At 45.4% G+C, this 13,992-nt stretch overlaps 1 protein-coding gene across 3 annotated transcripts in view; it reads right to left on the bottom strand.

The window, feature by feature from the left end:
• Positions 1–5,845: 5,845 nt before the first annotated feature.
• The window catches only part of TULP3 (TUB like protein 3), a 43,127-nt gene continuing 34,980 nt past the window's right edge, over positions 5,846–13,992 (bottom strand). For 2 of the 3 annotated variants that reach the window (XM_089500231.1, XM_089500230.1), the window contains exons 9-11: positions 9,854–9,952; positions 7,484–7,655; positions 5,846–6,375 (exon numbers count right to left, since the gene is read on the bottom strand). In XM_089500231.1, coding sequence (XP_089356357.1) covers positions 6,242–6,375; positions 7,484–7,655; positions 9,854–9,952 — 405 coding nt within the window. In that variant the 3' untranslated portion in view covers positions 5,846–6,241. Of the gene's footprint in view, positions 6,376–7,483; positions 7,656–8,655; positions 8,743–9,853; positions 9,953–13,992 lie in introns of those variants that run through there. The other variant, XM_089500232.1, reaches the window with a different exon arrangement.

Raw genomic sequence — 13,992 nt, forward strand, 5'->3', positions numbered from 1 at the left:
CCCTCCGCAGGGCACAGAGTTCGCCCGCATGGTGGGCAGAGGTGATAGCCACAAGGAAAACAGTCTTCCAAGTTAAGAGTCTCAAGTCTGTTGTGGCCATGGGTTCAAAGGGCTTGGATTGTAAAGCAGACAGCACAGCGTCCAAGCCGGTGTCAGTACCCCCGGTCACGGTACTGACACCGGCTTGGAGCTTGGACGCTGTGCTGTCTGCTTTTCAGTCCAAGCCCTTTGAACCCATGGCCACAACAGACTTGAGACTCTTGACTTGGAAGGTTGGGTGAAGATTGCAACAACCTTTCAGGAAACTCTTCACAAGAGGGTCCCTGAAAAAAGATGGTTTTCCATCAAACTGGAAATGGGAACAGATGGCAGAAAGGTAGCACTTAATGGATGTGAGGCACAGCCTCGAATCCAAAAGTGACATCAGGAACTCCAGCACCACTGGCGTTGTCACCTGGGTTGGAGAGAGGCCTCTCTGAGAGGAACAGAAGAAATTTCTTCCACTCAGAAGCGTAGGACTTCTGGGTAACCCGTTTCTGAGCAGCCAAAATCACTGTCCGTACCGAAGGAGGTAGCGAGGCTAGGGACGGAGCCTCCAAGCTACCATCGGCAAGCTCTCAATGTCCGGGTGCTGAACCTGGCCATTCTGGAGGGTGAGGAGGTCAGGACGGAACTCGAGCCAGAGGAAGTGTCTCTTGGAGAGGTGCAGTAGGGACGGGAACCACGGCTGTCTCAGCCACCAAGTGATCAGGATGGCATTCGAGCGGTCCGCTGTCATCTTTGACACCACCCTGGTGATCAGTGGGAACAAAGGGAAGGCGTAAAGCATCTCTCCTGACCAAGCGAAGCTGAACACATCTCCAAGGGTGTTCTTGTTGCGCGCCCGGGAGCAGAACTGGGGACAATGGCTGTTGCGAGCGGTTGCGAAGAGGTCGACCCGGGGAGTTCCCCACTGACTGAAGAGGTCAGTGACCGTCTCGGGACGGAGCCTCCACTCATGGCAGATGGTGGAAGACATGCTGAGCTGGTTGGCCAACTCGTTCTCCTCCCCTGGCAAGTGGATCGCTTGGAGGAGAATCCGCATGGGGATGCACCAGTCCCAGATCCAGAGCGTGATGTCCAGCAAGGTTCAAGATCTGGTGCCACCCTGCTTGTTAAGGTAGTACATGACAGTGATGTTGTCTGTCAATAACTGAACTACCTTTCCAGAGAGGCTGGTCTCGAATGCTCTCAGGGCCTTCTCCACCTCCAGCATCTTGAGAGCGTTGATGTGGAGAGATTGCTTGTCCAGGGACCACTTGTCCTTGACCAGTAGTCCCGACATGTGGGCTCCCCAACCTTCCATGCAGGCGTCCATGGTCAAGGTGACCTCGGGCTGAGGAGGCGAAAAAGGCATGCCGACGCAGACGTTGTGGGAGTCGAGCCACCACTGAAGAGAGCAGGTGGCTGGCCTCGGAATGGTGAGCCACTTGGAAGGCTGGTCCTCCATGGCATCGAACACTGACAGGAATCACGATTGGAATGGTCGAAACTGAAGTCTTGACCATGGGGTCACAAACATCGTTGAAGCCATGTGACCAAGGGCCACCTGGACATCCCTGGCCCTCACCCGTCTGTGTGCTAGACAGGTCCTGATGGAGGAGCAGAGAGCAAGGAAACGGTCTCGATGGAGATAGGCGACGCAATCTTCGGAGTTGAGAATGGTGCCTATGAATTTGATTTGTCGGGATGGAGTGAGATATGACTTCTCCAGATTGACCATGAGCCCGAGGGAGGACAGGAGCAACAAAGTGAACTTGACATCTCTTTGGAGCTCTTTCACGGAAGGTGCTGCAAGGAGCCAGTCGTCCAGGTAGGGGAAGACCCTGGAGCCCTGCTGGTGGAAGTATGCCACGACTAGGGCCATACACTTGGGGCTGTGGAGAGGCTGAAGGGAAGGACATTGTAGTGGTACATGTCGGTACTGACAGCAAAGGCCAGGAACCTCCGGTGACTCTCTCGAATCCCCACGTGGAAATAGGTGTCCTTCAAATCAATGGTCGCAAACCACAGTCCCTGGTGCAACAAGGGCAAGATAGAAGCCAGAGTTACCATACAGAACCGACGGTATGACAAAAAGCATTGAGAGATCTTAGATCGAGGATCGGTCTTATGCCCCCATCAGCTTTAGGCACCATGAAGTATCTGGAGAAGAAGCATCTAGGGGCCTCATCAGAGTCAATGGGTGAGATAGCGCCCTTGGACAAAAGAGTGCGTACTTCATCGAGAAGGGTGTCTGAGGGGGTTGTGGAAACAACAGGTCCAGTTGGAGGGAGCTCTTTGAACTCGAGGGCATATCCCCTGTAGAAAATGTCTAGAACCCAAGAGTCGGAGGTGATAGAGGCCCAGGTGTTATAAAAGGGCCTAAGTCTATCCAGGAAGGTGGAGGGTGGGAGGACAGAGCACGCAGAAAACCTTCAGGTTCTCTTTTTCCCCTGATTATTATCCTGACGGCAGCTCTTACGGTACCGAGCAGCAGCCTGGCGATGGCCAGAAGAAGTTGAGAACTAAGAAGAAGGGTAGTGCTGTCTTTGCTGCTCTTGTTGGAACGGCCTGCTGGAACGGCCTCTGATCTTGGCCCTGCCACTGCCGATAGCATTTCTTGAAGGGAGGCTGGGAAGGGGTAGACATACCGTGCTTCCTGGCCGCAGCCTTCATCCGGTACTTGTAACTGAGCCACTCATCAGTCTCCTTGTTAAACAAGCCACAATCATCGAAGGCCATGTCCTCGACCATAGATTTGGGGCAGGGATTGAGGTCGGAGGAATGGAGCCAGGCACGCCTCCTGAGCGTGATGGAAGCCGCCATGGATTTCACCAAGCAGTCCGTGGAGTGCCGGGCCGAGGTGATGAGCCAGCCACCAATAGAGTGGGCTTCATCCCTAATTTCCGTGAGGACCTGCTGGCAGTTGTCAGGAACATCAAGGATGACCGGCAAAATCTTCTCCATGAGGCACTGGATGTAGGCCCCCATGCACGTGTTGTAGTTAGCCACCTTCAAGCCCAACACTGAGGCAGAATAGGCCTTCTTGGCCAGGCTGTCGATCTTCTTAGCCTCATGGTTGACATCTTTGGGGTGAATGCCTGCTGGGAACCCTTGACGATCGCCGAATTCTGCTTCGGGTGGGATGTGAGCCAGGAGCACTGGTAAGGTGAGATCCTGTATAGGGACTCGATCTTCCTAGATGATGACATCAGCGAGGTCGGAGTGTCCCATGAGCATTTTGCAATGCTCTCCAGGGAAGGCAAGAGTGGGATGGAGGGGGTGTCAGCACTTTGCCGTGAATCCTCTTTTCCACTGCATCCTTGCCCTCCTGCTCAACGTGAGAAAGTTGCAACTCCAAAGTGTTGCCTATCTTAATCATGTGCTCCAAGAAGGTGCGGACAGAGTCGGGATCGATGGCTACCTGAGTTTGGTGCGAAGGAGTCGGTACCGGAAGAAGCGGCCTCGAAGTCAGTGCAGGCGTCTGACCCATTGGTGGAGTGGTGGCTATGCGCGTTCGACGGGGAGCAGTCATAAGCCCTGGTGATCCAGTGGATCACGCTGGTAATCCCTTGGAGACAGAAGTCTGCATTGGGGGCACAGTGGCTTAGATGACAGACGGGAGTAGGCCTCGTCCCACCTGACAGCGAGGAAATATCCATTGGTCTCGCTGTCATAAAAGCAGTCCGATCCTCCCTATGATGCACCTGGGCCTGGTGTAATTGGACCTGAGGAACAGGTGTCGGAGAGTGGTGCCGAGGCGACGGAGAAGCAGACCGAACGTCGTCATTGGAGCGATGGAAAGCCAATGTTGCAGGCAAGGTAGATGCCGGGATCGAGGCTGGTGCCAAGGTGGTCCCTGGAGAAGCGGGGATTGGAGGCACCGGTTCAACTTGTGGAGGTACCGAAGCAGATGGAGAAAATACAAGGTCCCTGGGAGGTCGAGGAGTCTCTGAAGACTCTCGGTGGGTCTTCTTCCGAGACGAGTCCTCAGACGACTTCGAGTGGGCTTTTTTATGAGCAGGCGTTACCGAGGCCTTGGTGTGGGCTGAAGGTTTAGCCTTCTTGGTCGACACGTGAGGGGATCCATTTCCCGCATCTGAGGGAGCGTGCCTCTTCTCGGAGGAGGATTTTGAGCTCGTGTCCTTATGGGAGCTCACCTCCTGGGCCGAACTCTTGTCAGAGCCTGACTCTTTGGTTCTAGCCTTATCCTTCTCTGAGGACTTCAGCTTTGAACTGGCTCCATCGGCTGCTTGCTTTTTCAAAGGCTTTTCGGCAGTGGTACTTGGCTCAGTTGTGGAGCTCTGGACCACAGTGGCAGTAGGCTTAATCTTGGTGCCCTTGGCCACACACGCAGGAGCGGCTGGTGTCAATTCTGAAGTCGCAGGCACCGAACCCAGCTGGTCAGTATCCAGAGGCTTAAGGACACCTTGATAGATGACTGTAATCAACCGAGAGTCGCGGTTCTTTCTGGCCTGAGGGGTGAGGGCTTTGGTGTTGTGATTTTTGCACAGGTAGAGAAGCGGAAAGAAGGAACTGGGGAAAGAGCGGGAATGCAAGGGGCTTATAAGGGATGGGCGGAATCACTTTGCCCAGTGATTCTAGAAGTTTTTTGAACAGCACTGCGTAGGCGCAGTACAACCCATTTGTTTAATCTTCATTTTGGGTGGCATGTGTACTTTTGATATGGGAAAGACTTGGAACAAATACTAAGAAAAGTTAAAGAAGAAAGTGTTAAGGCAGGCTTGCTGCTGAAGATAAAGAAAACAAAAATGACTATGGAATGACATAAATTCAGCCTAGACAATGAGGAAATTGAAATAGGAGGAATTCCCATACCTTGGATCAAACATTGATCAGAACAGAGACTGCAGACAAGAAATAAGAAGACAAATAATGGGAAGGGCAACAATGAAAGAACTCGACAAGATCCTAAAGAATAAAGATACACAATTAGTAAGGTACAACTGTCCAAACCATTGTATTCTCCATCACCATGTACTGATGTGAGAGCTGGACAATGAAGTAGGTGGATATGAGGAAAATCAACTCAGTTGAGATGTGGTGCTGGAGAAAAGTGCTGAGGATAAAAATCAAATTGGGGCTGTCGTACTTTGACCATACCATGAGAAGGAATAATGCTGGGAAAGACAGAGGGTGGTAGAAAGAGAGGAAGACCACATGCTAGATGGACAAACTCAAACAGGGAGGGCATGGGTCTGAATCTACAGGACCTAAGAAGAGCAGTGGAAGATAGGGAACCTTGGAAATGTCTCATCCACAGGGTCACCATGAGTTGGGGTTGACTCGAGGGCACTTAACAACAACAAATTCTGTAGAATGTATATTTATATAAATATTTAACATGCTGGTATAAAAATAGATTTATAAAACGCCTGGAAATTCAAAATAGCCCTTCTAAAGTAATCTGTGTTGCTATTTCTGCAGACTTTAATACTGTTACAGTTGATCCTCCATATCTACAGATTCTTTATCCATGGATTCAACCAACCACTGCTTGGGGGAAAAAATTAATTTAAATTTCCAAAAGCAAACCTTGATTTTGCTATTTTATATACAAGAGGCACCATTTTCCTGTGGCATTGGGACATGAGAATCTGCAAATTTTGTTATCCACAGAGATCGTGGAATCCATCCCCAGTGGATACCAAATGTATTACAAAATGATGCGCTTATTTAATTGTAAGATACATGTAGTGATTTGGGCTGTTATTTTAGATTTTGAACTTTCTTTTTTCCCAGTATCACAGAAGCCTCATCTACACACCAATGTGTCAGTAACAAAATCTTCTACTACTAACAATTGGTTTTATAATACAGTATATTTTTCCAGATATTATGTTATCAACATTAAATTTAAAATCACAACATTTCATAATGCTTCAGCTCCAGCTTCTAAGAAGATTTGTTACTATGACGTCTACCATTATCTTTTTGTCAAAATGGTGACAACACTTGATAGAGAGTCTACCTACCTGCAAGAACAAGTGTTTCTAATAAAGTCCTCTGGGGTCCAATCTAGATTTAGGCACAGACAACATTGAATTCAGTAGGTCAAAAACCATAAGGAACACAGGTGATCAAATTCCCCTCAATAGCTGCAAAATGTGGGGAAATGTCCTGACTATATTGTATATTTTTATTTACAAATATTAGTACAGTAATAAAAATAAAATGTGGCATTGATATAACACATCTGTCATTCACATGCCAGTTTGCTATCAAAGCTGGAGAGTCCAATGGCAAAGGCCTGAAGGGCACACAGTGGGTAATTAAAGTCCAAGGTGAATAAGTCCTCTGCAACACGTCCAAACTGCATCACGATATAGTCAACTGAAGGAGTGGGGTAAGGAGAGAAAGAAAGAAAAAGAATCATAAACTTGTTATATCACATACAGACAGTAGTGAGTTGGAACCAACCAATTTATCTGTGACAGATATGTTGCTCAACATACTTTGCTAATTAATTCTCATCACTGCCTATGCTCCAGCTGGGTTAAAGATTCTTGTTATTCCATCTTTCTTCTTCCCCACCCCTCGTTTTCAACCTGCTTACATACAATCCTGAAGCAAAACTTCTCTGTTCATGAGAAGCCTCCCAATCCCCAGGAGCTTCCCTGTCTTTCTTGTCATATGGCTGCCCATCTCTCCAGTATATGAATTCAGGGTTTTCAAGGTGGAAATGCATGTGAGTGATTAAGCTAAATTGAGAGGTAGTAACAAAATAGGTATGTATTTATACCTATTCATACAGCCATTTACCTTTGGGAGGACACATCAGAATGGGAGAAGAAAAAAGGTAGGATATCTGCAACTTATTTCTGTTTACACCCGAACTTACTATTATAAAAGATCCATGGTCTCTCTCATATTTTGGCTTTTCAGTTAAAAGAAGAGGATGCATCCTAACCTGAAACACAACTGGGGTGTTACCTGCCAGAAGGTTCTCAAAATGTTTTTCCAACATCTAGTCCTGAGTTGTGTCCAGGCAATTCAAAGCCATTTAGTACAGTTGCCCTGTCTCACAGCATGAGTTCTTCCCATTCTATTAAAATTTAGCAGAAAGGAGTTTGCAAATGTTTTGCAATCAAGGGGGTTTGGAATGGATGGTGTTAAAAGGGATGTTTAAGTTTGGTTAAAGACAAGAGTTTGTGAAGAGAAAACAGTCATGTGCGAGAAGGTGGCTTAGACAGGTGTGTGGGATACCTCACTTCAGGACAGCTATCATGCTAGTGAAAGGATTTTGGGAAGCAAGATGGGGAAACGTGACTTGCTAGGACAAGTTGTTGGTGATATTTTTAGAAAAAAACCACCAGTAACAACTCCTACATGTCACCTCCTCCACATCAAATCTAGAAATGATTGCTGAAAACTTCCCACCTCAACCCTGGCATCTACTGAATTAGAAATTTGGCCCTTCAGTCCCTGCTTTAGTTCTTACGGTCATTTTCATGGACAATCTGGAAATTCTTCACAGAAGCCTGGGTGACTCGTCCATGAAAGTTCAAGACATATGACTGGGTATCATCATTCCATACTGGGGCTTTGTTGTGCAACTCAATCAGGTTCTCCATATCTTTATTTTGCCATTTTGACAGCAAACTCTCATGTTCCTGTGCAACAGAATAAGCAGGGGGAAGAGGTGGGGAGGGGAAAGAAGACACAGATTTTGTATCCACCTCTCTCAGGTTTGGTCCACAAAACTACAAGTAAGTATTCTTCAACTTCACATACACAATTCCCTTTTATTAAAAAACAACCCTGTGTTCACTTTTCAGATCTACAAAGAAACATATCCACCCACAGAGAAAAAATGGCTGGATGTTCCCATATTTCTTATTCCAGTTTCAATAACTATTTGTTATCATTCTTTCCTAATTAATGTATAATTATATAGCAAGGGCTGTTCGACAGTGGAACACTCTTCCTCGGAGTGTAGTGGAGTCTCCTTCCCTGGAGGTCTTTAAACAGAGGCTTGATGGCCATCTGTAGGGGATGCTTTGATTGAGATTTCCTGCATGGCAGGGGGTTGGACTGGATGGCCCTTGTGGTCTCTTCCAACTCTACGATTCTATGATTCTATATGCAAGCTGCTTATAATTTGCCATATTTTTTATGAGACAGGAAAGTGGGGTGGTGTTATTTTTCTTCTAATGAATTGCTATTACAGGTTGATCACCCCTAATCTGGAAATCTGAAAACTTCCCAAAACCTGGAATTTTTTACTGCTAGCCACTCATTTCTGCCTTAAAGACACAGGCTGCAACACCTCTGCTTGTTTGTCTCCCAGATCTTCAATCTCTCTCCAGCCTCACACATCATACACAACACACGTAGCAAATAAACAAGACATGAGGCTGGATAGAGACACAAAGATGGAGAGAGACAAATGAGCAGGAGTGCTGCAACTGCTACCCCAAAGCCAGAAGCAAGTGGCTGGCAGCAAAAAGACACAAGGCTGGAGACAAACAGAGAATCTGTGAAATGGTGGGAATCCAAGTGTAGTCCTCAGCATGAATCCACATCTCCCACTATTTAACAGATCCTTGTATCTCCCTCCAGCCTCACACCTCCCCAGCCTCACAAATGCAGTACAGGTAGACACTATGCTTCGGATAAAGGATACTCAACCTGTATTCATAGATGCTTCAGTTCGATTTAGATTTGCAGCTCTCGAGGTCTGGCTCCAATCCTCCAGGCCTAGACAGCAAGAACTCTACCTTAGAAATTATATGTGCATTCGAATATATCACTGTGTGTTATTATCTCCTACTATTTCAGTTGGCGTAGATACCCTGAAGATACCAGATCCTGACTGATCCTGGAAGCTAAGAAGGATCAGCCAACAATACTTGGATGGGAGACTGCCAAGGAATCCCAGGTGTTGTAAGCTATATTTCTAAGGAAGTCAATAGCAAACTATCTATGAGTATTCTTTAAGAAAACCCTATGAAATTCATGGGGTTACCTTAAGTCAATAGGTGACTTGAAGGTGTGCACACACACACTCAGACATGTACACTGTTGCAGGTTGCTTTGAATCAGCTCTGTAAAACTCTATGGCAGTCTGCCTGGTTACCTCACTATTGTCCTATTCCTTTTCTCAAAGTTTCAAAATTTACAAGCTGACACAGGACTCAGTGTGAAGGAATAGTCATTGGGAGAAATAGTGCCTCACAAGATTCTGAACAAGACAAAGCGGTATGGCTGCGTTGTGGCATTTCCTATTTTATTAACTATCCCAGTCCCCCCCCCCAAAAAAAATGGGTGACGCTACAGTACAATTTCTATTCTTGAATTTAGGGGCTCTACAGACCACCCCTAAGGGGTGGTGAGACGCCACCCCTTTCCTGGCCAGATTGGGGCCACAGTAACCTCACGATGCGGCTCCAATCCGGCTTTTGGGGGGCACAAAAAGGAGCTGCAAAATGTGGGTCCTTTTTGCACCCTCTAAAGGGTGCCATAGCCGTGGCGGCGCATCTGTATGGTGCCCCTTCGGCGTTGCATCACTTGGACACAAGCGCCAGTGGTGTACCATGATCCCATCTGCCATCTGGAGCAGAGCGTGGCATCATGGCACCCTGAGGGTGGAGTCAGGGTGTGTGTCGTCAGGACACTGCACCCCAAATCCACCTACAGGCCAGCCTTTCAGGCCAGTTTGTATAGGGCCTTAGGAACCTGTGGTTTATATCTCTGTAAGCAAGAAGACTGGTATGAATGCCTCTCTTCTTTAGCCCTTCTTAGGCACTTAATTCTTTTCCCTTATAACTCTTGGTTTCACTGCTTTCTCTCTCACTTATTTCAAACTTACATTTTGTGGTCTGATAGGAATTCTCTCATGATTCAGATTCATTCCTGGAATTATGACTGACATTTTCCTGGGCCCCTTGAATCCTAGTACATTGGTTTCCTTTGAAAAAAGAGAGAAATTGAAGAAGAGAGAGTACAATTAAAATATGAATATGGCAATTACCACCGCCACAACCTTCCCCACCCACAAACCCATATTTTTAGTAGAATGACACTTTTGGATGTTTTCATGAAAAGGAGCATCCCAACACTGTACCTCATTCTAGTGTGATAAAAAGAAAAGAAATAAAATTATATAAATGAAGGGGTAGTCTTAGTTCCCATTCTCAAATTTTCTGCCTCAACCAACATTGTGACAAGAACCTACCACAGGCTACCAAACCAAGAAGAGGGGGTGGATGATGCCTTTCTGAAACAAATCTCAGAAATCTCCAAGGCACAAGAATTAAGTAGTTATGGGGGACTTCAGTTACCATGATAGCTGCTGGGAGACTAATTTTGCTAAACATAGATTTTCTAGCAAATTCCTGATATGCCTTGCAGATAATTTCAATTTTCAAAAAAGCAGAGGAAGGAACAAAGGGACTAGCAATCCTGGACTTGTTCCTAACAAACAGGGAAGAGTTGGTCACTGGAATCAAAATAGTCAGTACTTCAAGGAAAATTAACCATCTAATGCAAGAATTCACAATTGTGGGAAAGACCAAAGAAGAGTATAGTTAAACAGAGACCCTACATTTCAGGAAAGCTAATTTTAACAAGCTCTAGGAACTACGGGGCTGAATACCATGACTAGAAATGATTAAAGAAAAGTAAGGGTGGGAATTAATGAAGAAGCAGTTGCAGAAAGCACAATCACAAGCAATGCCATGGAAGAAAAAAATGGGAAACATCTGGAAAAGCCAATGTGGCCCAACAGTAAATTTGAGAAAGAAGTAAAAATAAAAAAGAACATGTATAAAGAATGGAAGAGAGGGTGACTCATCTATGAAGAGTACAGACATGTAACCTAAACTTGCAGAAATACTATAGTGTAAAACTCAGAATGAGCTGAGATTTACTAGGGAAAAGAGGTTTTCCCCCCCGATACATTTGAAGCAAGAAAAAACAGTGGGGCTCCTGCTCCACAATAATGGTAATATGCTAACAAAACAAAATGAAAAGGCAGAACTGCTCAACAGCTATTTTACTTCCATTTTTCCCCAAAAGAAGAACTCTGCATACCCATGCATCAGCACAGATCTTGGTAATGGATCCAGACTGCAAACCAAAATTGACAAGGAGATAGTCGGAAATCAACTAGTTAACCTGAATGAGTTCAAATGTGCAAAGTCAGATGAACTGCATCCCAAGGTAATGAAAGAACTTGCTGATGTACTCTGCGATACACTTACCATCCTTTTTGAGAAATCTTGGAAACTGGGTGAAATACTAGAGGACTAGAAAAGGACAAACTCTGGCTGTCTCTTCAAAAATTGGTTGGTAATGGCCCCGGTTGGTAATGGTGCCTGGTGAGAAGCACTAGGTTGGTGCAGGTCTGGTGCTGACCGGATGGTGCGGGAATCGGGTTGTCTTGTAATCTACAAGTCAGCTCGAAATTGCCCCTAAGGTATTGGAGGATCGGAGGGGGCCCAATGGAGATCCAGTAACACTGTTCTCCTCCTGGACTTCGGCTTTGTGGGACCAAAAGGAGGTGAAGGAGAAGGTGGGGGACCGTAGGGCATTCCACGCCTGCAGCGTTTCCTGATTTTCGGACAGGGTCGCCACCAACTCTTAAATATTAACCTGAAGGACTGAACTGAATGAAGAATCAATTTCTTTCAGGCTGCATTTAAGCTACCGTGGATAACGCTGGTGAATGTTTTGGAACTTGAAAATAAAAATATTATAAGACCGGATAAGGCTGATAGATGGGACTTTAATTCGCATTTTGACTTAAACCACTTGAATATAATATTGGAAATATCAATCAGTAATTTAATTCATTATCTTGAAAATTACATTAGGAACTTAAAAAGATTTTAAGTGTTGCTGGAGAGGAGTGCTGAGGATACTGTGGACAGCCAAAAACACAAACAAATGAGTCCTAGAACAGATCAAGCCTGAACTCTCTTTGGAAGCAAAGATGTCAAAACCAAGACTGTCGTACTTGGCCACATCATGAGAAGGCATGACTCATTAGAAAAGACAATAATGCTAAGAAAGGTAGTAGAAAAAGATGAAAAACATATCAGTTGGTGGACTTAATCAGGGAGGTCACGGTCCTGAACCTGCAGAACCTAAGCAGAGGAGGAGAAGAGATTTGAGTAGTTTATTCATCAGGAAACTAAGATTTGAAGTTCAGTCATAAATCATTCAGTCATAAATCAAATGCATACGGGGGGAGGGATGTTCAAAAGCCATATTAGTGGGCTGCCCTAATATGACCAAGAACCCGAACTGCAGATTCATCTAGACTGCAATTTCTAACACCCAAACATATTGTGATCTATAATCATAGAATCATAGAGATGGAAGAAACCACAAGGGCCTTCCAGTCAGCCACATGCCATGCAGACACACACAATCAAAGCACTCCCAACAGATGGCCATCCAGCCCGTTTAAAAACCTCAAAAGAAGGGGACTTCATCACACTCCAAGGCAGTGTATTCCACTGTCAAACAGCTATCATCATCAGAAAGTTCTTCCTTAACTTTTGGTGAAATTTCCTGTGCTTTGAATCCATTACTCTGTGCTCTAGTCTCTGGAGAGGCAGAAAGCCAGCTTGCCTGGTCCCTGTAACAATGGTCTTGGTGCTTATGACACTGGCCTTCCCAAGACTGGTCCTGCAGTTCTTAGCCTTAGCTGCCTGCCACTCTCACCTTGGCCCAATGCCCTCTTCAAAATCCCTCCTTGGATTTGGGATGACTGGATTTCCAAACTATCTCACTCTGGACTAATGTGTGTTAGTTTTGTGTTCTTTATGATAAGTATGAGCACTCCATGATTTAGGATGAAAGTGGATAGTCTGAGTCAAAATTAACAAAATAGCAAGAAAATTCATAAGTTTTATTATACCCATATACCCAGTTGAAAAGTAAATGCTTTAACAGGTTCCAGTCTTAGTTCCAAACTTCTAACAATATTCAACCTGAACTGCCAGCCTATTGCCTTCTTCTCAGGACTGATTGCTGCCACAATGATCTCATCGCTACCATCTGTTTTAGTGTGGTGCCAATAACACCAAGATCACATGCTCAAGCCCCTGCAGATCAAGAGGTGTGTGTGTGTGCATGCATGCGTGTGCATGTGCAAGTATATATATATATTTAAAAACAGCTGTTTCCCTTTCTCCCTCTCTCTTTAAGATGTTACTTCAACATCAGTCTCCTTCCCTCTCACCTGGCATATGTGTCTTATGAAGGTGGGGCAGGTTCACAGAACTAGTCAATATTTTATTCTTATCTTAGCAACTGTTGGAATAGAAAACCATATCTGTCAATGTCCTGTCTCTATTTAACACATTCTGGGCTGGGCAGGACAGAAATACTAGACTTTTTCATTTTCATTTCAAGACGAGAACAGGTGCAGTACAGATGGGGCTGCCAGGGGCCAGCACAGAGTTTCCAAGAAACTTTGCAGCAAACAGTGAGCCATTCTGACCTGCACTAAGACCCCTTTGCAATTAAATCAGACCAGGACTGCCAGATCACCATTCAATCTACCAGATCCTGGCATGGGGATATTGGCCTATGTCATCCAAACACAATGATGCAAGACTGGGGGGGGGGGGGGACATGAGCCTTTGGCCTGTGTGGACATCCCCTCAATGTGAGATTCCATGTAAACCTATTTATTATAGCAGAAAAGTCCAAGTTGTATTTTTATTTTGAAATAACCAGTTTTATTAATTACAAGATTATATTATAACCAAAAGTAGAACAAAAGTAAAGCAAAAGATCTGTAACAAAGAACAGATGGCCAGGTAAGGTATTTTAATACATGTCCTCAAACACATTGACAGCAACCTATTTACTGTTGGTCTGTGGCAAATTTCCAGGTAAAAAACAGTTGCAGTCAATGGGCACAAATATGGTGCTGTCCTGGACTATGGCCAGTACAAGTCCAAACAAACGCTGATAAGGGTGTTGTAGCAAGAA

This window comes from Sceloporus occidentalis, unplaced genomic scaffold, assembly GCF_023333645.1.
Source record: "Sceloporus occidentalis isolate IW3139 unplaced genomic scaffold, rSceOcc1.0.p SCAF_150, whole genome shotgun sequence".
NCBI classification, from domain to species: domain Eukaryota; kingdom Metazoa; phylum Chordata; class Lepidosauria; order Squamata; family Phrynosomatidae; genus Sceloporus; species Sceloporus occidentalis.